Source organism: Oryx dammah, unplaced genomic scaffold, assembly GCF_014754425.2.
Source record: "Oryx dammah isolate SB20612 unplaced genomic scaffold, SCBI_Odam_1.1 HiC_scaffold_3, whole genome shotgun sequence".
NCBI lineage: Eukaryota > Metazoa > Chordata > Mammalia > Artiodactyla > Bovidae > Oryx > Oryx dammah.
In genome coordinates, this window is record NW_024070187.1 from 93,872,712 (window position 1) to 93,897,815 (window position 25,104).

The 25,104-nt window shown below is 38.7% G+C and overlaps 1 protein-coding gene across 1 annotated transcript; it reads left to right on the top strand.

Moving 5' to 3' along the window:
• Positions 1-963: 963 nt before the first annotated feature.
• Positions 964-22,757, top strand: FGF5 (fibroblast growth factor 5). The gene is made up of 3 exons (XM_040237180.1): positions 964-1,478; positions 9,610-9,713; positions 22,006-22,757. Exons 1-3 carry the CDS (start codon positions 1,115-1,117, stop codon positions 22,351-22,353), a joined length of 816 nt encoding a protein of 271 aa, XP_040093114.1. The 5' UTR covers positions 964-1,114; the 3' UTR covers positions 22,354-22,757.
• Positions 22,758-25,104: the final 2,347 nt, after the last annotated feature.

A 25,104-nucleotide genomic window follows, 5' to 3' on the forward strand; every position in this document is an offset into this window, starting at 1 on the left:
TCCTTCCTGCCACGGGGATCCTGGCGCGAGAGAGGACAACTGGACAGTCGGTCACATGTGTCGGTGGTGGCCGGACCCTGCCTGTCTCGCCGGGCTCCGAGCACCGTGTGCGTGTGCGCTCACTCGGAGCGCAGACCCGGAGCTGCCAGAAGGAAAAACCGATTCGGCGGCAGGATGTTTAGCGTTATGAAGAGTTTCCCAGCAGGAAAGCAGCTCGAGCCCTGGCGTTAATAGCTTAAGGTGGCTCTCTAAACACTGAATAAATCCATTCCTTAGCTCTTTAGTAAATCAGCAGCCACAGCCTTCTACCCAGCGCGCCACACCAAAGCCTTCCCAAGTTGGGTTGCGAATCCTTGTTTGGTTCCTGGCGGCCAACACTTGGAGCACGGGCGGGGGTTCCCCCACGCCGGGATGCCTCCCCCTCGGGATGCAGTTCCCGAGGCACCCCAGGGGCGGGGGTGGTGACAGTCGGGTCGGCTGGGCACCGGGGAAGTGAACTTGGAGACTGGATCGTGGGTAGGCGAGGGCGCGTTGCTGGGACGCCAGCGTTCCTCGGAGGTGCGAGAGGATGAGAACTCACTCACTCGGCATTTCAAGCCCCCATCCCAGGGGCTGTCCCCTGGAGGAGTCCGGGGGCTCGCGCTGGGCTGGAATCGGCGCCGCGTTGGCGCGAGTGGAGGTGGCCGTGCGGCGCGTGAGAACTGCTGGGGTGCGTGGCCCGCGTGCGCGCGCGCCGGGCGTCGGGGTGCAGCTTCCCTCCGCCCGGCTTCCCCTCCGATTCGCCCTCTCCCATCTCCTCCCTCCTCCACACCCCCGCCCCTCCCCGCACCGGCCGGAGAGTACACAAAGCGGCGGGTGAGGGGAAGCTTCGCAGGCGTGCACGGAGCAAGCAGTGAGATCACTGGCGTTATAAATATCCCAGTGCCAGCGCCGAGATCCGTTCGGGTGGCCTCCCTCTCTCTCTCTCCCCCTCTCTCCCTCTCTCTCTCTTCCCCGAGGCTATGTCCACCCGGTGCTGCGAGGGGGGCAGCGCCAGAGGCACGCAGCCGCGCGGGGGCTACGGAGCCCAGAACCAACCCTGCAAGATGCACTTAGGACCCCCGCGGCTGGAAGCATGAGCTTGTCCTTCCTCCTCCTCCTCTTCCTTAGCCACCTGATCCTCAGCGCCTGGGCTCAAGGGGAGGAGCGCCTCGCACCCAAAGGGCAGCCCGGACCGGCCGCCACCGAGAGGAACCCGGGAGGCGCCAGCAGCCGCCGGAGCAGCAGTAGTACCGCGTCTTCCTCTTCTTCCCCTGCCTCCTCCTCCTCCTCCGCGGCTTCTCGGGGCGGCCCAGGAAGCGGCTTGGAGCAGAGCAGCTTCCAGTGGAGCCCCTCGGGGCGCCGGACCGGCAGCCTCTACTGCAGAGTGGGCATCGGTTTCCATCTGCAGATCTACCCGGATGGCAAAGTCAATGGCTCCCACGAAGCCAATATGTTAAGTAAGTTGCTTGCTCTCCTCCAAAACCTGTCCTGAGCGGGTGGCGGGAGCACCGAGAGGGACCGCCGGTTATTCCCCGGGCTGTAAGCGCACCTTCCGGAGCTTGGGCCACTGGGATCCAGCCGGCCCTCGAAACAGCCGGGCGGGTTGGGTTGGAGGTGCGTCTGGGGGGCACGCACACACTTACCGCTCTCGTGGGGATGGGGAATGGCGATTCCTGAGGTACAGGCTACCCCGAGGCTGGTGCAGACAGGCACCTTGTTTCCAGCTTGCCCTGGTCCCAAAGAGGAGCTCCAACCTGTGCCCAGAGCAAAACCAAAAATCTTTCTCCTTGTTTAGTTTCTGTTTACCTTCTGCTTCTGTTTACCAGACTAGCATTTTTCACTGGGCAGCAAAGTGCACCCCTTTACCTCCCCATAACTGAACAGTTCTTTTAAAAATAACCAAATCTCACCTACTCCCCTCTCACAACCGCTACCACAAACCCCAAATTGCTACGTAATGTGTGTGCGTATATGTGTGTGTATGTGTATCTGTATGTGTCTCTTGTAGGTACGTACATATTTGCACATCATATACATATAGGATATATAGGTATATCAGACGGGACACCAGACGTTCTCTGATTGGAAGAAGACAGTGATCTAGAAAACTGGACACGTTTCGAGAGGGAGACGTGATGGACATTCGAATTATTAATTCCGGAGTTGGGTTTAGCAACGTTTAGTATCTTAAGACCATGACCAGACCTTGTGAGGAAGAGTGGCCGGCCTTTTGTCCCCCAAGGACAATTAAAGGAAGGTTCTGTATTTTAGGGAACATTTAGAGGCAGTTCAGTTCGGTACAGGTGAATTTTTTGTGGGTTTTTAAATTTAAGCCAAGTTTTAAAATTTCTTTCTTAGTTTAGCTCTCTTTCTTTCCCTCCTTCATTGTCTCCTCCCTTCCACTCTGAGTTTCCAGACCATCACTGCGGCTCCTGATTCCTCTCACTGTCTTTCCAAGGCAGCAGAGGGGAAAGATGTGTGGGACTGGGGACATCTCTGCGGACGTTTTCCTCGGTAGGGCCAGATGGCTCTTCCAGCCGGGGCTGGTCCAACAGATAGACGCACGGCCCCGGCCTCAGGGACCCAGGGAGAGCGGAAACGAGGCCAGGAGACAGCGCACAGTCATCCGGCCCGGAGTGTCACCCTGGTGGCTCCCAGGTGTACTTAACTTTCTCTGCCTCAAGCCAATGACCCCACAGATTTCTTCTTAACCAAGCTCCAGAGGAGCGGGCGCGCCACTGCGGGGCTGGCAGCTCCAGCCCCCACGGGGGGTGGGAGATGCGCACATCGGTGGGGTGGCCGGCTGGCAAGCTCTCTCTCGGGAGTTCAGGAGGCGGGAAGTGGAACGCGAGCGGGTCCACGCCTGCCCCTTGCCCCTGACTGCTCCTACCGCCTCTGCCTTCAGCTTGCTGTGCTGCCCGTGGTGAGGTGGCTTGGAGCACCGAACCCCAGAGAGGGCCTTCCGCGTCAGCCCTAGTGAATGCCAGGGCCTCCCACACGCTCTTCAGAGGGGACTGTTTTTTGTTTTTTTGTTTTTTAAATAATGTATTTATTTTTGGCTGGGTCTTCCTTGCAGTGGCAGTCTTTCTGTACTTTCAGGAGCCCGGGCTACCCTTCCTTGTGGTGCATGGGCTTCTGATTGCAGTGGTTTCTCCTGTTGCAGAGTGCAGACTTCACTAGTTGCAGTGTGTGGGCGGTAGTTGAGGCACAGGGCTTAGTTGCTCAGGGGGATATGCAATCTTCCCGGACCAGGGATTGATCCTCTGTCCCCTGCTTTGGGAGGTGGACACTTATCCACTGCATCACCAGGAAAGTCTGAGGGGCCTACTTCTGTGTTTTAAGGTTCATTGCAGTCGTTAAACTTCTCGCCATATTTGGTGATAAAAAGGCAAGGTCAATTAGGGTGAAGGGGAATTTCCGGAGATTTCAGGATAAGCAAATGTTATGTCTAAGCAAGTGTTATTTCCATCTGTGCTCATTTTGTCCCACCCAGCTCTCCTTCCACCAGACATCAGAGTTCATTTCCCCACTTGTGGTAATCTTTTCCCCTTTCTCTTACAGGAACACTGTTTCTATTCTGTTCTTCCTGTTGTTCAGTAGCTAAGTTGTGTCTGACTCTTTTGAGACGCCATGGACTGTAGCCCACCAGGCTCCTCTGTCCATGAGATTTCCCAAGCAAGAATACTGGGGTGGGTTGCCATTTCCTTCTCCAGGGGATCTTCCCAACCCAGGGGTCTAACCCACATCTCCTGCATTGGCAGATGGATTCTTTACCACTCAGCCACCAGGGAAACCCATTCTTCCTATAGTTTATCCCCAAACTCAGCCTCAACAGAGAATGACTTCTGTGTTCCCAAGGGAAGATTCAAAGCTAACTTGCAAGGAGCCGCAGGTTGGATCCCAGGATGGGTAAAAGGAGGTGTTGGAGTGGGTTTTGGTGTGCTAGGGATCTCTGAAAACCAGACTCATTCCCACGGTATTTACCCTCTTCTCTTGGGAGAAACCACAAGAACAAAGATTTTTTGCAGCTTAGGCCTTTTGGAGGGGAAGTTATAGAAAAGCATAGAAAGGAAACTGAGAACAGATCAACAGAGAATACATTCAGCTAAAGAAGACATTGGCTGGTATTGATTTCCAAGGTACATTCTATTTTAAAATCCACTTTGAAAGATATCTAACAAAAAACAGACACAAAATGCTGCTTTGTTTCTTAAACAAAACTAAATAAAAGTGCCTAAATAAAACTTTCTTAATTTAACTAACGCTTTCCTAATTCATTCCAGTTTATAACAGCCTTTCAGAGTTTAGTCTGTATCTTTCGATCAGTTCACTTATTCACTCATGCATTTGTTCATTTACCCAACACAGGATACCTAGCTCAGCAAGCTTGATATTCTGGTTACTTGATATTGGGTTAGTTGGGACTTTTCCCCCTTTGCCTTCTATAGGTTTTTCTCACAGAGGAAAGTATAATTTGTTTAAATCATGGTGATTTTCAGCTTTGTGATGTCTGCAATGTCATACATGGTATCATAAGATTTAGCTACCATTGATCCATGAAGAATTTATGAAATATGTCATTTTTAAAAGGATAGCATGTAATTTGAAAGTTTAAAATGAATCTCTGTCTTTAAGTAGCTGTGAAAGAGAAACAAGATCTGCTAATTGCAGTTGGTCATAGACCTCTTTGAAAATAGCACATGACGGTTTCCTGGTACAAATGTAAACACAGGAGTTGTTTATGGACTATTGGTTGGAGTAGATAAGGAAACATTTGCCCAGATCTCTTAAGAGACGCTGAGAGAGCTTGGACCATGAGAACCATGGAGGATACATCAGTTTTACCTCATCATCTTATTCTACTGTCTACGAGTTAGCAGTGATGGAAAACATACATTATTCTGACACAACTTGTTACTTCTGTAAAGAGTCAAAACTCTGCCATGAAACTGCATTCTAACAGGTTCTTCTAAACTCCATAATTTTCTGTAATGTTTGTCAGAGAGAGAAATATATATGTGTGTGTTTCATAACTATCATTTGACATTAAAATTTTTGCAAACCCTGAATATTTTTTGTTTTGTTATCAAAAGTACATTTCCCATAGATTTGAAACATAATTTGTTTAGTTAAGGTATACCACTTAATATAGTCTTCTAGCTTCTCATACAAGAGTTATCCCAAGTTTTAAAGATAAGAATCAAGCTCATTGCACATAAACTCTTATCATAAGGAAACGCTAAGGAAGGATGAAGATGGGCAAGACAAGATAGATGATAGAATTCCACTACTGAATAAAAACAAAACTTTCCTTTAATTTCTACATTTTCAAGTTTAGTTTCAATACAATGCTTCTGTTGGCTTATCTTGGGCCACTGAAGAAGAGGAAATCAAGTAACTGTTAGTTCAGGGAGCAAAAGCTTAAGGCTATCGCTACACAAAGACGTACTGTTCACATAAAAATATGGAGATTACAGTCATGTATTTTGGCTAGCTTTTAAAAATCTGAATCCACTGTCAACCTTGATGTTAACGCAGAGTCAACCTTTATATAGTCCCCGAAGCCTAAATAAACCAGAATCTATACGGGAAAACTCAAGGGGCAAATTTGCTAGCTTAATGAAGACTGCCAAACTCAGATTTTCGGAGAAGGCAATGGCACCCCACTCCAGTACTCTTGCCTGGAAAATCCCATGGATGGAGGAGCCTGGTGGGCTGCAGTCCATGGGGTTGCTAAGAGTCGGACACGACTGAGCAACTTCACTTTGACTTTTCACTTTCATGCATTGGTGAAGGAAATGGCAACCCACTCCAGTGTTCTTGCCTGGAGAATCCCAGGGACGGAGGAGCCTGGTGGGCTGCCGTCCATGGGGTCGCACAGAGTCGGACACGACTGAAGCGACTTAGTAGCAGCAGTAAACTCAGATTTCAAGACTCAGATTTGATAATGACTTGTCATATTTGTTGCTGTGTGAAGCCAAGTAGAGAAACATCAATTTTAAATGATTTATCTTTGAGCGTTTTCAGATGGGCTGTTGAAATCTTCTGAATACATGGAATATTTGTGTATCTTATTCACTGATAAAATAGAAAAAAGGGAGACGTCTACATAACTGTATGAACCATCATTGATAAGAGTCTTATTGTATTAAAAATTCTAGAGGGGACTAAGTGAACAAATCTAGATAGAGATTTTCTTATGGGAATAAGTTTACTTTGTAATGAACACCTAATGCTTGCAAATGGATTAAGCAGTGCGAGACTCTGAATCCCTGCATCCTTCAACCTAGATGTCAATCCCAGAATTCCACCAAGAGAGAATAATTCCTTCAATTTAACACTGCTTTTTACTTTTGATCCTCTTAAATATGAGCACCGTAGGAAAGGTAACACATTGTCACTTGTACTTTAATGTGCATTAATTTATACTGATCTCTCTCCCTTTCCCATTCCCCCAGCAGGACCAAAACAGCAGGAGATTACTAAGACATATATTCATACATGTGTACACATGGAGTATCCTGAAAAGGAAGAGAGGTAGTGACATGATCAAAGAAACAATCCAATTTACAAACATCCACTGACTGTAATCTGAGGCACTTGATCTTCCACAGTTTTTCTTCGGGCTACCATTTGGGCTTCCATGGGAATTATAAATTCCCATCAAATTTATTATTGCTGACTCTTAAGCGGAAATTACTAAAGTTGAAAAAAAAATCAATTTTAGAGAAATGCTTTCTGAAATTTATATACATGTGATTTAGTGCACATAGGTTTAAAATACTTAGAATTCTTTAATGAGTTATTGAGATTTGGCATGAAAATCAATAGGCCTGTGATCTTTTCAAGCAGGTGAGGGGAAAGAGGTTGAATTGTGGGGCTTGAAGAATCTACTCCAATATTCTATGAAAAAAGACTGTGAAATTACTGTTGAAATGACTTTAAAACTATAATCTTAACAGTGTTCCCAATAGTACACTATAATTACATTAAAATTTAGAACATCATACCAAAGTTAACTTTTGAAAAAACAATTATTTCATTTAATCTCAGCTTGTTTCTTTCCTTCATTCTTCATAACTTGAAACAGAATGACTTTTGTAGAAAAATCATTTTCAAGGTTTCAATTAGATATAATTTTCTTAAAATTATAAAATCCTTTTATTCTCAGGCAATATATCATTTTTTGGTACTGGAACTTACAAGAAAAGAAGCCATGTAGTAGTATGTAATAAAATAACACTTTCACACATATTTTTTCATCTTCCCCATATTTAAAATTTATTACAATACAATGCAAATTTTATATAACATATACATGCAATTGGGAAATGAGTTGAGTCAAAATGGGTCTTTCTTAAAAATAGAATATGTTGTCAGAAGCCAGTTATATAAACAAAACAGTTTCCCATTAAACAAAGATTTACAGAGCCCTTTTGTCTTGACCTCTGAAATGTTAACCTGCAAACACATGAGAATTAATGAGAAATTTTTTCCCCAACTAATACACAGTAGATTTGCATTTACAAAACCAGGTGATTTTCCAGACAATAATACAGAAAACCTTTACCAACGCAGAGCCAGGAGTCAATTGAGGGAAACATACCATCAAGTCTTTTCTACTAATTCCACATTGTTTTGTATCTGTCATTCTACACATAGATGATTTCTTGTGTTCTCCCTGTCTCATTGTTTAACAGATGTCTACATAGTATTCTCAACTGTATTCACCATCTCTGAAATATCCAAAATCATTAATGCTATTTTCAATATTACCCCGTAATTCTGATAGAAATTTAACTTTGCATCAGATATTCTAATCATGCTTTATTAATAATATTATTATCATACTACATTGTGTAGTAAATTTATCTTTACAAAGCATTTTGCATGCTTTGTTACTATTTGATAAAATGATAATGCTTCTAAGTCTTTGGATATGCATCACAATTAGTCTGTATCATAAAATCTATTATAAACTGAATTTTGAAAACATTTTGAAAAAAAGAATTTCTAAGACACAGTGTTTTTTTTTAGGAGTTTTTTTAATCCTGAAAGCAAAAATAGTTCCTTTCTAATAGTTTTTAGATTTGGGGGAGTTCATTTTAAAGAAACACCCACTAATAAAGTGGTAGCAGTAGTTTTCTTGAGATGTGTTTTATTTACTCCAGGCTAAGAACACTTGTTCACAAGAACAGTAGTTTCCCTATGACCTTTCTGTTCAAGTATTTTTTAAAAATGAAGTTGAATAAATAAGTGTCAAGATTTGCTACAATTATAGGTATTAGATCACATTATGCAACATTTAAGTGCTCTATAAAGATACTCATAAATGTGTTTGTATGTATTTTATACATGTGTATCCACAATACACTGCTTCTTGTATATTGAATAATTTTATATATACTTCAAATACTGTAGGAGGAGATTATTATGTTAAGAAAATCTGGTGAACTTCCCTATTCAACAGAGTCCTATTGAAATATTCTAATTAGAATATATATTCAAAATACTACAGATTGAAATATTGATATTTTTTTCCTTTTCCCTTCCACTCCCACTTGCTTCCTTCCTTTCTTCCAAGACAGGTCCTTTTATAGCTTTAATAAGTAATATTATTTTATCTTTTTTTTTTTTGCAATTTAATGTAGGCAGTTACCAAAAAGCCCTATGCTTTTCTCTTGTTCATTTAGCATTACATATGAGTTTATGGTAAACAGGCAGGAATTCCAATTATATACAGACTATGAGTTTCAGCTTCTTAAAAATACTCTATGAACTGTGGTGTGCAACTCTTTTGACCCAGTGGATGTGAACTTTCAAATTATTATAGGAGACAGAGGGACATAGACTTGGTAATTCTCACTATGAAATACCAAATGTAAATGATAACATAATAAAATACTTCATGAAATTTTTTCCAGGAGAGTCATTCAAAATGCAAGATGTCTCAAACCATAATCCATCAAACACTTCATTGAGCTAACAACTCCAAGTTATCTATGGTGCTTTCAGTGTCTTGTTATGTGTAATCTTGAAATAAGCAACCACTAAATGATAGGGTATGATATATATTGATTTGTACTTTTATAATTATGGTCATTTGAGAAGAGGGATTTTTTATTTAATTGAATATTGTTTCTAAGGCTTCCAGTGATTTATATTAACCTTGAGTGCAGTTGTATGTGCTTTAATATTCAATGTACTGTCTTATCTTTGACAGAGCAACAATGCATGAGAATTATTTTGTAAAACATTTTTAAAAAGTCTTTTCCATTTCCTTAGAACTTGAAAAGATTCTCCTGTCAAACACTGATTACTAATACTGACATCATTTTTAGGAAAAAATGAATACTAATGAAGCACAACTAAATTTTGAACCTTGAAATTTATCATTTTAAATGAATACTTGAGTCCCAAACCTTTTTTTCCTTTTACATAATAAATGTCACAATAAACAAGGATGTCAAATACTTTTTTTAAAAAATCACTGTAATAAAGAATGGAAAGAGTCTCTGTAGAAATTTAAATCTTCACAATGATATATAGAGGAGTCTGTGTTTTATTTTGGGATTTCTGTCATCCTAGGTATTTTGGAAATATTTGCTGTGTCTCAGGGGATTGTAGGAATACGAGGAGTTTTCAGCAACAAATTTTTAGCGATGTCAAAAAAAGGAAAACTCCATGCAAGTGTAAGTAGAACCACTTTACATTTGTTAAAGGTGTTACAGAGATTTTACATGTATAAAATGGAATGAGTGATTTTCCAAATTGATAGATAAGACAGTTTGCCCAGAGAACTTTATGTTTTTCATTTTTATAAGATTATGTATCCATTAAACCAAGAGAATTGTATGTATTTTTATAAGTAATAATTTAAATATTTTATTTACTTGAAAAGATAATATAGAATCCACAAAAAGGTTTAAGGATAAGTTTATTTGAAAAAAGTATTCTCTAAGTAATTGTCATTATTTATGTCTTAATAGTGGTCCAAGTAAGGAGAAATATTATGGAAACACTATATTATATTTTAAATTTACATACTGATGGTGATTGTGTAATCAGTAGATCATGTTCTTAATTTTAAAAGCTACTTATTATGTCAAAAATGGAGTCTAACTAATAAAACACATATTTATTTTAATAAGTATGGTGGGAAGAAACCAATAATGAGATGATTTTGACCTTTAATAGAGAAATTTCATTTGAGACATTTTCATCTTGTAGTTTTTGTTGTATCAAAAACAATTACTTCTTAAAGCTATGATTCTGCACTGATTCTGCACTCTTAAACACTTTTTTTGGACTAGTTACACAGTTTGTAATCAATTTATAAATTATAGATTTCTATGCTTTGTTCTGAAAATGCTCATTACTTGGGAAACACTAAAATGTTTTAAAGATAGTAAAATACATTTAGCTTAACTTTCCTGTTAAGAGATTCTTTCATTAGTATTAGTGTGTATGCACAGCCCTTAAAAAGTTATTTATGCTTTGTCTGTGCTGTACATAGTTTTGTCACGCTAAATCATTTTAAAAAGCAGTTCTTCTTTAAAGCTACTCCTTTAATCCTTATTCACTTTAATTTTTATTAAATTGGAGAAATATGACTTTTCCAGTTTTCAAAGTATATAGGAAGTTTTAATCGAGTGCAGTCAATTGAAACTTACTAATTATGATTTCTGCTTTACAGACTTTTAAAAAATTGAAAGAGAATTTCACTTGGTTTAATGTTTAAGACTTTCTGTTTTCCTTTCTCTAGCATCTAAAGGTGGCTTGTTAATATCTTTTGGAGGAGATCATAAAACTGAAGCTATTTCTACAGTTATTTGGGGATTAAATGAGATAATATATACAAAGCTTTTTAGAACAATATAAGGTATAATGTAAGTGCTCAATAAATATTACCTATTATTAGATAATTCACATTTAAATACAATAAACTACTATAATCTCAGTTTATTAAATCTTTGTTAGCCTCTTTGATCATCCATTGCAAGAGTTATAACTAGATTTACTTATCTCATTTTCTGAGCTGATTATTTTATTCTGGCAAATTATAATATTCATAAAATAATTGCTCTGGTTTATAACCTATTTTAAGGGGCAAAGTTTTGCTGTGGAAAGCAGGACATGCCATTTTATTTTTAAAAAGATGTTTGACTTCTAAAAATCCACATACAGAATGGAAAACAATCTTCAATTGCTTCTGCACTGAATAACTTTTCTTCGATCTACTTTGGTCATTAAAGATTGAAACACCTTCAAACTCTAAGCATTATAATAATATGCAATTCCGGAAAAAAATTTCTGTTATTGGTTTGCTTATTTTGGGTGAAAATCTTAATTTTTAAAATATTCTGATTCAAGCCTTAGCACATGCAAAAAATAGACTCCCTTGGACCAGCTTAAGGATAATTGTAGCAGCAAGCAAAGTATTACAAATGGATGCCAATTAGAAAGGTCAAACTGAGAGGTTAGGATACATGATTCCTCTGTCAAATGCAAGTAACAAATTTCCAGAAACTTGACCCAAATGTCTAAGGAAGCCTGGCCGAAATAATGCAGATAATGCAAAAACAGCATCTGTTATTCTTTCTCATCTTGGCAGGCTAAAAGTTATTTCATGGAATAATGACTTTTAAACAGTACAAAGCAAGCCTTGCTCTTGTCACTCATTGAAGCTCTTTGATATAAAAGTCATTCTGATGACTTTGAGCTGAATTGTAGATAAAAAATTAAGCCCTATGATTATGGGAATTTTTTTTAAACTAATTGTCCAAGCCCACAGTCTCTTATTTGAGCTTTTATTAGCACTTTTTCTCTTGATAGAAACCTAATTAAATTATAAAGTGATTTATTTTTGAGGAAGTTGAATTCAGATATAGTATTAGCCCTAATGTTTATTAGTTGTATGCCAGATGATTTCCTCATTCTTTTTAGTTACTAATTAAACATGTTGAAAAATTGTTCTTATAACTTTAAATATAATTATTTGATTTAGTTTGACTTACAAAGTTTCATCACCACTAAAAAGGCTACAATGCCTAACACTTTCAGGATTAAATGTATAATTAGTGAACTGCTTTAAATTAATAATTGTGCAGAGGCATTTAAACAGGAACTTTATAATCATTTCAAATAATAGCTATATAAAATCATCATGTTGTATATCTTAAACTTACACAGTGTTGTATGTCAATTGTATCTCAATAAAACTGGAAAAATTTTAAATTAATGAAGAGTAACTTTGGGGTTCTATTTACGAAGTAAGTGTGAACTATAAATGTAAAGTATTCTTGTAATTCTGGGGAAAGTAAACCCATAGTATATCGAGAAATATTCATGGACTATAGTAGATTTTTTTCTTGTTTTATATAGTAACAATCAGACTATTAAAAGTTAGTTACTAGGTAGAGATAAAATATCTGTATATTTCTTTCAAAGTTCTTTCACTCACATTCTCTCATTACCTGGTTAGGTGAGGCAACAGTCTCAGAGATGTTAAATATTTTCCTAAGTTACCACAGTTAACAAAAACTTGAACAAGAATAACATGCTTTAAAAATTCTCTCTCCATTTAAATGTTATAATGCTTGGTAGGGAAAAGTTAGCTTGAAAGAAGATATTTTGTTTCATTTGGAACTATTTACACTATTTTCAGGTATTATTTTATGGAAATTAATAGTTGCGTGTTTTAATAATATTTTTATGCTACATTTTAAAGAGTGAATACTGTGGTTCATCCTTAGACTATTTTTGCTTTCTTCTCTCTCTTTCTCTCTCTCTCATTCCAAGCTCTTTGGGAGGATCTTTCTCCCCCATCTGCTTCTGTGTCTCCTGTACTTGATTTTAAAGTCTAGAAAGGAGGAGACGTGTGCACCATGAAACTTACCACACTGTTTTGTAAATGTTGGTTATTCAGTGCGATAAGGAGCTACATCAGGAACCTCTTTTAGGATGTACTTCTGGAAGAGAAAGGAGATCTGTTTCATTCACAGAAAATCTTTTAGAAAATGCTTCATGGTCAGTGGACACGAAGATGGTGAACAGTATTATCAGCCTGGAGAGCTCAGATTTAGGCAACATTTATGCTGGCTTCCTTTGTGTGCTGAGTTTGTTAATTCCGTAAAAGAAGTTTTATCTGGACTTCAGCCGTCTCAGTATGCTCTGCTCTGTGCCCTCGGTCAACCAACACACTCATATTAATCTCCACGCAGGTCTGCTTGAGACCTTTAACTGAAAAACCCTAAATAGACAATGCAGTCAGATCCCTAGTATGCAGGTTTTTTTCAGCATCTGTTACAAGGATGAAGGTGTCTGGTCTTCTCAAGATGCCTTGAGAATCACTGAGAGAAGCACGAGGTAATTGTTTCCCCAAGAGCCTTGAGGGTTAGTCAGAACGGTCACTGTGGCCTCTGTCCTTTCTCCACTTATTCCCAGGTACTAGGTACTAGTACTAGGTGAGGTACTAGGTGAGGCTGAGCACCCTTCTCTTTCGGTCTCTCTCTCTGCCTGCCTGTCTGTTCATGCTCCCTCCTCACTCTGTTCTTGCTCTCTTCTCAGGTTGGTTGTCTTTATCCAGAGTCTCATATACAGGGCCTTTCTGGATTTATCTGAGATGGGTCTGAATGTAAGAGAGGGAGATCTTGAGTCTGGTAGTTAAGTTGTATCATTCTTAAACTGTGTTGTTTTACTTAATCTTTCTATTCCTTGGCTTTATCAGCTGTAAAAGGAAGAAAATTAAATTACCAATACAGGATGATAGTGGAGGATTTTAAATGAGATATACATATTAAACACTTAGAATAGTTCCTGGAAAGTATTCAGCATTTAATGTTAGAACAGATCTTCCTGAATTTGCTCTCATGCAGCTGTTTCATGATCCTATATCTCCCCTCTCCTCTTTCTGATTTTGGGGTCAGGCAGCTGTGACCCCCTCGGATATTTAGACCAGCCTCAAATCACATTCATTATTGGCCTTTTTTTTTTTCCTTTAGGTCCCAACTCGTCTTGCATACAGTAGCCTCTTATGTCCTGGGTTTTCCTTTTCCCAAGGAACTTAGTTTGAAAGCAAAGATTTCCAATGGTCATAATCTCATAATTTTTTAAGATCCTTCTCGTGCATCGTGTTTTTGTTCCCTTAAAAATCTGAATCTTGGAAAAAGTGGTTATCATGAATTTGTCAATCTTTTCATAAACTATACGTGATCACCCATTGGTTGTTGGGGGAAAACATTTTAGCTTATTTTAAACATACAGAATGAAGCATGTGGTGGAATTATTTTTGTTTCTCAGGGTTTTAGGGGATCATGCTTGGAAGGAAAGCTAATTGCAGAGTTTACGAAACAGGCATGGAATGTATGCTTGATCAGCCCTGAGCAAGGACTAGAAAAGGCTCCTTTCTTGGTTTCAGAGGGTGCCAGCTGGCTTGCCCAGGATGAGAGTCTGGACTGGACTTCCTGAGCTGGGGGCAGAGTGAGGAGGAGTCCGCAGCCCCAGAGCTGGGCATGTTTATTGAAAGGGGAAATGAAGGTTTGAGTGATGGTTATCATCACCATTAAAAAAATAAGTTATTGGCCTCTGTAAAGGAATTGAATAGAAACTTCCCTTATTCTCTGGTTTGTGCTGTGCTAAGTCACTTTAGTCATGTGTGACTCTTTGGGACCGTACGGACGGTAGCCTGCCCCCTCCTCTGTCCGTGGGATTCTCCAGGCGACAATACTGGAGTGGGCTGCCATGCCTTTCTCCAGGGTATCTTCCCAACCCAGGGATCAAACCCTTGTCTGTTGTTTCCTGCATTGGCAGGCAGGTTCTTTACCAGTAGCGCCACCTGGGAGGCACCCCCATTTTCTAAGAACTTTTCAATTTACACAGTACAATTGAGTACCTAGTAACTCAGGCTAAAAAAAAAAAAAATGGGTTCAGGATTCTACCTTTGCAGTAAATGTCAGTTGTCCCTTAATTTCACACTATGTTTATTTGGCTGTGCTGTGCTCAGTCGTGTCCGACTCTTTGGGATCCCATGGACTGTAGCCTGCCAGGCTCCTCTGTCCATGGGGATTCTCCAGGCAAGAATACTGGAGTGGGTTGCCATGCCTTCCTCTAGGGGATCTTCCCAACACTGAAGCTCTATTTTATTGAGAAAAATTTCCTGTAATGAATTGCCTTGTAGCTTCAGAGATCCATTTCAGCCTAAAGTGAGAGATGGTGTTCTATGTCTCTGGTGGTTTGGGGCGTGCCACTTGTTTTTATCAGTATTTTAACATGGAGCAACTTTAGGGCAAGGTAGTAATGTACAGAAGCCTAGGAGACGCCCTTGGATTTGTTACTGAAAGAGCTTGAATGTAGGATTCAGTAGATGAGATTTAAGTCTTAGGCTTACCTTGGCATTTGGTAAATGTGGGGATTTAGAGGAACTATTTTCTTTATTTTTCTGGCTGGAAAATCAGATAATAGCATCAAATAGTTGTGGAATTATGTGACAATGAAATAATATATGTAAAACCCCTGGCACATGGTAGACCTCAATAGCCCAACTCTTTTGAGCAAGGTGACTCAGATGGTAAAGAATCTGATTCAATGCAGGAGACCTGGGTTCGATCCTTAGGTCAGGAAGATTCCCCTCGAGAAGGGGATGGCAACCCACTCCAGTATTCTTGCCTGGAAAATCCCATGGACAGAGGAGCCTGGCAGTCCATTGGGTTACAAAGAGTCAGACATGACTAAGGGGCTGAGAACTCATGCCTGAGCACTCACATATATTCCCTTGGTTGCTCAGCATGAAGTATTGAGACACAGAATGGCCAGATAGCGATTGCTAAGCAGGAAATATGGCCAAGCTCTGGAGATAGCATGGCTTGCCTACAACTGACCCATACAATGCTTGGAAAGAGTAGGAGGCAATCCTCAGGGTGCGTGCTGCCCTGTTCTGGAGTTCTCTGCTTGCAGTTGGAGCAGGGTCTGGCTTTCGGCTTTCACTCACTACCAAAGGTTGGTACTTTTGTGCTGGGAACATCCTGCACAACTGTACAAAACAGCCTGGGCTTAGGGCACCTGGCCTGGGCAGTCCCATTGGCATGAGTAGTACTGGGAACCAAAACATACTGAAAGAACATAGAGGAACCAGAAACAGGGATGCAGGCAGCAAGAAAGTGTTGTTTAGAGCACAATTTGGTGTATAATTGTGTTGATTACAGCCTATAAGAATAGTTTAATTATTTAATAATATTATATAGCCTTTGATAACATTTTAATTATTTGTATTTATTACTTAACTTTATAAAGTTTTGCAAGAAGCAAATCAAATAAAAAGTGAAATAAAGAATTAAAATTGATTAAATACCCTGCAGACTCCAGGGTTTATACTCTAGGGCTTTGCTATTAGCCTGAATTTAATCCTCTTTATACATCTCTTTCATACATCATGTATTTACTTTGATAGTTGCACATAATGAGAATTGGGACCCTATTAACATGCCCTCAGCTCACTTGCTATAAGATTCTCAATCATCTTAGAGCATGTTGACTAAGAAACAAAACTATATTAACAGGTTTTAGAAGGTTTTTTTAAAATATTGTTTCAGAAAGAATTCTCTGGTTTAATTGACCTTCAGATTTCAATTAAGCAGACTTATTCTTTTCTGGAATATTACTTTCTTTGAACTGAATTTGATTTTTCTTTTAAATATCCACTGTGTGCTCTCTCCCTGTGAAGAGATGAGTAGAATCAAGGCAAAGTGTTCTCCTAAGCCCAAAATTCTTGTTTTATTTAACAGCACTGTGTTGCCCCACCTCTGAATTATTTCCATAGTTTCAAGCAAAAGTAGTGTAATTTAGTTTTTTATTTGTTCTGTCAATTAAGATGATTTTAAATTATGTAGAAATCAGCCAATTTAAACATTTCATTTTTAATTTTGCAGTTTTGGCTTGTTGACTGTAACTTATTTTTACACTTGCAAAATCGAGGAGAAATTAAAGAGAAAAACACAGATAATTTAAGTCAACAAAGAACACAGACAGAACCATATCTAAATCGTCTTTCTTCATAAAAATGGCAACCAGCAGTGTCTGGGATGTGATACATAGTCAATAAACATCTATTGAATAAATTCAGAAAATAATGAATTAGAAACAAAGATAGGGGTTCTTTATGAACATGTTAATGATTGGTTTTGTTGTAGTGACTGATGGTGGGAGGATGAAGGTGACGTCCATTCTGTTTTCAGTAGCTTAGTTGAAATCTGATTCACCTCTCTACTTCACACCTGAACTGTAGATAAAAGTCTTTATGTTGACTTCACTTTTTCTAGGGAAATACTCCAGTTCTTTATTTATTTTTTAAGTTTTTAACTGGAGGATAATTGCTTTACAATGTTGTGTTGGTTTCTGCTGTAAAATAACATGAGTCAGTGATAAGTATACGTGAATCTCCTCCCTCCTGAGACTTCCTTCCACCCCCACATCCCATCCCTTGAGAACACCACAGAACACCACAGCTCTATTATTTTAAAAGTATATGTTTTGCTAAAAGAGTTTTTATAATTCCAAGAGAATTTCAAAGGTTAAACTTAGCCTGGAAGATTTATTATCTAAAATTGTATAATGGCAAATGTACATTTAAATAATTCTGCTGCTTGATGACTCTGCTATAGAGATGTTTAATGGGTAACATTAAGGATAGCCATGTACTGCTTCCCTGGTGGCTCAGAGGTTAAAGCATCTGCTTGCAATACAGGAGACCTCGGTTCGATCCCTGGGTCGGGAAGATCCCTTGGAGAAGGAAATGGCAAACCACTCCAGGATTCTTGCCTGGAGAATCCCATGGATGGAGGAGCCTGGTGGGTTACAGTCCACTGGGGTCACAAAGAGTCGGACACGACTGAGCGACTTCACTTTCACTTTCATGCTCTGCTTGGGGTTACCATCTTGTCTAAAAAGGACCAGGAATATTGACAGGAACAGTCAGTTTCTCCAGAAGAAACTAGATCTGATGAAAAACACTCACTGAAATGTTCATTTCAAATGATTCTGTTCCACTGTAGCCGGAAGAATTTTTCCGACGAAACATTAAGTTAGAAGTCAATTAAGAAAGCCAGAACAGTCTGACTGCCGTTACTTCTGTTTCAGTGTGACGTTTGGACTGGCTAAGGGCCTACAAGTAGTGTGTGGGTCCTCAGAATTCTGTCTCTATACCCCATGTGACAATTAAGTGGCTCTTGAAAAACCTAGAGCTTGAACAGTCATCCTGGCAAAAGCTTCTCTTAAGAAACAACATGAATCTTGAGCGGAGGAGGGGGAGAGGGAGAAAGGTTTTAGATGCAATAATTTTAGAGGGCAGTATCATTAGATTTTCACTATAGAAATTGCCATAGGTTAATACACTGTGTGGGTATATGTATGCATGTGTGTCTGTTGGCCACATTAATTAAAAAAAAAAGACAGGTTTCTTCATTTTCTTTGACCCTGTTAGGGGAAAAAGGTTGAATTATACAGTATACTTTTTAAAAATTCGTCAAAATTGAATTAAGTAATCACTGCTATCTTTATTTCAGGAAAATGATTTTGTGTGTGTGTGAAACAGGGGTAGAAGTCAAGTCAAAGTATAATGTACTATACATTAGAAATGTTATTCAGACATATTTTAAGAAAAAAAATCTGAGCAGGATGAATATACGTACTATTCTTTTTAAATGAAATCTTCCACACATTTCTAAAATGCTTGTCCATTTATGTAGCAGAAAATATTCCAGAAGACTATTGCTGTTGTTCAGTTGCTAAGTTGTATCTGACTCTTTTCCACCCCATGGACTGCAGCACACCAGGCCTCCCTGTCTCTCACTGTCTCCCGGCGTTTGCCCAAGTTCATGTCCATTGAGTTGGTGACACTATCCAACCATTTCATCCTCTGCCACCCTCTTCTCCTTTTATCACATGACTATAGTTTTTATTTTACAATAAAACTTTGAGATTATCTAATTGAATGGGAGAGCACTGACGTCCTTTTAAGAACTAAGTTGACAAATCTATGTTTGGTTTGTAAGAAAGCCTTTTTAATTGAAAGCCAATAAGAACAATAAATGTGTCCTCTTCTAAAGGAATGTCAGCATAGCACCCTTGTCCTAGGTATGGGCCAGTAGGTTAGGATGTGATGAGAGAAAGCCATAGACAATGGTTCTTTAAAACACTAGATTATAGCCTGCTAAAAACCAGTCAAAGGAATCGCCAGGAGACAGATTCTGAGATACATAGTTTCGTAGCCCTCAAATAAAGAGCTTTTTGATTGAACTACACTCTACACTCGAATGTAAATAACTCAGGTAGACTGTTATGTGTAAGATAAATGTGCTATTGGAAATACTCTGAGATTGGTTGTCTTCTGATATTGTCAGTACCCTTCAAAACTCAAAAATTCTATGTGGCCATCAACAGTAGGTATATGTAGATTGTTTTGCAGTGTTCAGACTTCCAGATTACAGGGTTGGGATCTGTACTGCAGAAGAAAGCTTGATATTATTAGAAAAGCAAGGAAACTAGAGGACTTTCAGTTCCAGTATGGAACTGAAGCAGGGCATATTAAAAAGCAGAGACATTATTTTGCCAACAAGGGTCTGTCTAGTCAAAGCTATGGTTTTTCTAGTAGTTATGTATAGTTGGACTATAGAGAAAGCTGAGCACCAAAGAATTGATGCTTTTGAACTGTGGTGTTGGAGAAGACTCTTGAGAGTCCCTTGTACTGCAAGGAGATCCAACCAGTCCATCCTAAAGGAAATCAGTCCTTAATATTCATTGGAAGGACTGATGCTGAGGCTGAAACTCCAGTACTTTGGCCACCTGATGCAAAGAACTGACTTATTTGAAAAGACCCTGATGCTGGGAAAGATTGAGGCAGGAGGAAAAAGGATGACAGAGAATGAGATGGTTGGATGGCATCACCAACTCAATGGACATGAGTTTGAGCAAGCTCCAGGAGCTGGTGATGAACAGGGAAGCCTGGTGTACTGCAGTCCATGGGGTTGCAAAGAGTCGGACTGAGTGACTGAACTGAACTGAACTGATGGAACCTCTATGATATATAAAGAATTATATATATAAGCAAATATATATTATATATATATATATAGTTGTTTAGTCACTAATTCATGTCCAACTCTTTTTTCAGCTCCATGGACTGTAGCCTGCTGGTCTCCTCTGTCCATGGGATTTCCCAGGCAAGAATACTAGAGTTGGTATTTAGAGAGAAGGCAATGGCACCCCACTCCAGTACTCTTCCCTGGGAAATCCCATGGACGGAGGATCCTGGTAGGCTGCAGTCCCTGAAGTCGCTAAGAGTCGGACACACTGAGCGACTTCACTTTGACTTTTCACTTCCATGCATTGGAGAAGGAAATGGCAACCCACTCCAGTATTCTTGCCTAGAGAATCCCAGGGATGGGGGAGCCTGGTGGGCTGCCGTTTACAGGATCGCACAGAGTTGGACATAACTGAAGCGACTTAGCAGCAGTAGCAGTTCATATATATGGGTCAAGATACTTGGTATTCCAAAGCCCAGGACATTTGTACAAATGGTCCTCCCTGGAATTGTGAAACCTAGTCCAGGATAGGGAATTCTACTTCTTTGGGAGTTATGGACTCTTTTGTATTTGATAAAAGCTAAACTCCAGATCCTTTTCCTAGAAAAATGTTTTGATTCTCACAATAGCCTTATGGCTGCACATATTGTGAATAAGGAGCCTAAAGCTAAGAACTCAGTTGGCAGAACTAGCATTTGATTGCAGGTCTATTTGGCACCATCTTGCGCTCTTCCCCTATGCTGTGTTCATTCAACTTCCTCAGGACGGCACACTGAGCCTTTTCAGAGCTTGTACTGGCCTACTTTGTCATCTTTATCCCTTGGTCCTTTCTCTATGCTTCCTAAGTGAAAGTCACATTGAACAACTTATAGTAGCTTCCTGATGACCTGTGAACACACTGTTCCTGTTCCCTGCAAAACCTCTCATGTCACCTGATCACTATTATCTCATTGTACTTTGAGACTCAGCTCAAAAGTCACCTTTTCTAAGAAGATCTTCCTGCCCTCTTCGCTGCCACCTCTATCCTTTTGGATGTCTTGTACCCTCTGCATACCACTGTCATAATTCCATTTATCAAATTGCACCGTGATGAATGTCTACTTCTTTGCTTATTCCACTGTTCTGTGAGCATTTTCAAGGGCAGATGTGTGCGTGCGTGTGTGTGTGTGTATGTGTGTTTGTGTGTGTGTGTGTGTGCGTGTGTGTGTGTGTGTATAGAGGGAAAGAGAGTGATATCTGCTTGAAGTGTTGCTATTAACTCCAAAAGGTAATTTTTTTCTTCCTGGCATCAAATAGACTCTCCTGTATCACTGTGTGAGGATGAATTTTTTTCTTAAAGAACTCTAACACATGCAATATTAATAGGGCCATATGCTACCCCTTTCTCAGCACCAGGAAGCACACTGATGAGACTGAAAACTTATTCTTGTTTCAAAGGATAACATGACCCCATTTCTCTGAATGAATTCATGTTTTACCAGGCAATTGTTTCTTAGTAATATAGTACTATTTACTTTCTTGATGGTTTAGGAGGGGGAAAAAAATCTTACGTTAAAAGTCAAATTTTTAACTAAAATTTTCAAAGTATGTTAAAAAGAGTAACAGAATTTAAATATATTGGATTCCTGTTATTTTAATATACACTGATATTATTTCACAATTGTGTAATTCGTAGTAAACCGCAAGCATTACAAAGATGAATGAAGTAGGAATATAGAAGTGAAAATAGTAATTTTAAAGCAACTTTAAAAGGGGCAAATGTGTCTTTATAAAGAGAATGGAGTCGGAGCGCAGGGGCCAGTGGAATTCTTGTTTTTCTTATAGTCCAAGACTTCTCTATATTATATGCTGAAAATATTATCACTGCTTGAATTTCCTCCTCCTCTTCTTTTTTTTTTTTTTCCTCTAGGCCAAATTTACAGATGACTGCAAGTTCAGGGAGCGATTTCAAGAAAACAGCTATAATACCTATGCCTCCGCGATACACAGAACTGAAAAGACGGGGCGGGAGTGGTACGTGGCCCTGAACAAGAGAGGGAAGGCTAAACGGGGCTGCAGCCCCCGGGTTAAACCTCAGCACGTCTCTACCCACTTTCTGCCAAGATTCAAGCAATCGGAGCAGCCGGAACTTTCTTTCACAGTTACTGTTCCCGAAAAGAAAAAACCACCTAATCTCGTCAAGCCAAAGGTTCCCCTTTCCGCACCTCGGAGGAGTCCTAGCACGGTGAAATACAGGCTCAAGTTTCGCTTTGGTTAAGACTTACTTTGGTTTTGTGAGAAACCATGGAGTCTCCTCAGGAGTTTCTGTAGCTGTCTTTAGTGCTCTGAAGACAACTTCTTGGACACAGCTTCAGCTATGTACTACACTGTAGTGAAGTCAGGTCATTTGTTTCAGTTTGACTGAAACAAAAATGTTTTCTGATAGTAACTGAACTGGAATTCTTTGTACCAATATAGGGAGTTCACGACGACATAAAGCCTTTTGCTTTATGCTTGGTGCATACAGGGATTCTTTTTCGGAAAGTTCAACGGTGAGGACTATGTATTTTTCTGACTTTTACAGATCAACCTGAAGAAAACATACATGATACATTTTTATTTTTGGTTTCCAAAGAATATTTTGATGGACATAAAAGTATTTTATTAGCTTTTGTGTTTTTTTTTTTTAAAAGTACCTCTGCATTGAGCATATTTTCTTACTTTTATTATTTCTAATGGATAAGATATGAAACAACCATTTTAATGCAGTTTATGAATTATAAATATGTTTATAGACCATTTTTAACATGTGGATTTCTTTTTCATTGTTCTCATTCATTGCACTTTTAATTTTTATTATGATTATTTTTCTACCATACCTCAGATCATGTAAGTTTAATTTTACATCTTAAAATGTTTAAATTTTCTTCAACAGCACCAAAGGCTCAGCTTGTGTTTGTGTGTGTGTATGAGTGTGTGTAAATTCATGATTTTATATGGAATCCTGTCTCTGTGGTGGCTAGGCTATAATGGGTTAGAGGTAAGGAGAAAATATAAGGACTTTTTGGTGGAATTAAAAGTTGAGGTAAGGAAAATAATTAGAGGTACAAGTGCACTGAGTTTGCAGTGTTTATTGATAGCTAATTCTGCCTTGCCTTCACTTCTCATTTTATCTACCCCCTTGCCCTCATTCTTTAAAGCTGGAGGAATACATTTTATTCTGTCCATCAAGCATAGACTATGAAACCAGAGTGCTTAAAATACCTCTTCTATGACCTTCTGCTATCTCCACTGTATAGATCCACAGGGAGCAACCCTCTTAGTGGAAAAACACGGAGAACCAAAGAAGATGAATCATGTAACCGTTATCCATGTCAAGTCCCATTATCTAAAATATTCTTATTACTCAAACACTCTTTGATTATCCTAAAGGCAACCACCTCAGTGAATAGATCTGCCCTTTTATGAGGAAAATTTCTGATGTATATTTTTAAATAGTTGGCTCTGTGACCTGGGAAACTTAATCTGATGAGTTGAAAATGGCACTTAAATGTCAACCCAAATACTGAAAATTCGGTATAAAACAGAAAATTTAACTGAAAAGAATTTACATAATTTATTGTCTTGGGTAATCATTTTTATGGAGTTCTATGAGATAGAAGTATTTTCTTCAGAAAGGTGGCAATAAAAATGGTAAAGCTAATGTTTAAAAGTATATCCCACAGGAAGAGCAAAAATCATGCACAGAAAGTTTGTGATTTGTATTTAAGCACATTTCTTTTCTTTTAAAAAATATTGCTAAACTTTTTTTTTAGAAACACAGTATAGTTTATTTTGAGTCACAAATGAAAAGTGGAAACTCAACAAAATTGAACTTACTACCATTTAAGCAGATTGCTATGTTTCAATAGAAACTATACACATACATATTATATATAATATCTATAAAATCCATCCATCAACTAAAACATCATATGTATATCTAGTATGGTGTTTTTATTATAGAAGCAATAATCTGATTAAATGTTGTTTGCATTTAATGCATGACTTAAAAAAAATAAAATTCTACAAAAGTTTTAACTAATTTATACATTAAAAATCTCCTGGATTAAATGAAACAATGAAATTTTGCTAACAAAGGTGTGCCCAACTCTTATCTAATTATATCATCTTACATACATGGTAAAAGCTAAAAATAGTCCTCTAGTTTATTCTGATATATTGTTTAAAATTATACACTGTATATCAAGTTTTTAGTGCACATGAAAAATAAAACTGCAGAACAGGAGAGCAGTAGACATGTGTCCCCAAATGGGCAAGGAAAAGGGAGTATTAATGATGGCTGATAATAAAGTTAATACATACGTTGCATTGGGCAAATATTGCTGGTAGTTTATGTTAAACTAAAAAAGACTATCTTATCTTGTAATCCTAATTTGATCTGATTAGCATATGGAAGTTAAAGTGGAATAGCTTTAGTAGAATATACATTATGCAAGTCAAGACTCATTAATTTCAAAATTTAAAGCAAAGCTAAAAAAGATTTAAATTACACTTCTCTTTAGTTTACTGGCCATAAACAATTATATTTAATTAAATCTCACTGAAGCATAAAGTTACTCAAATTAATTAATTGAAAGAAGTCATGTAGAGGAAATATGTATAATTCCTTACTAATACCTAGCACTTTTTAAAGGGGTCCTTGCTTATGTAGTTTTTGGTGATTTTGAAATAACTAGACCTACCGAATATTGAATTAAGTTATGTAATTGTGATTGTGTTCACCTAAAAATGTCAATGAATTTTACACTACAATTTAGGAAACTTGTTAAGAAGAGAGAAAACAAACACCTTCAGACTAATATTTCAGTTTTATTAATTATGTTTAATTTAGTTTCGATAATCTTTATTTGGAACATCAGTAGAGGTAAATAGAAGCTTTCAATAAGATGCAGTAACACTGTGGTTTTTATTTCACAGAATATACCATCACTCTTTAAGGAACTCATCTGAGAGTGTGGCTATATAT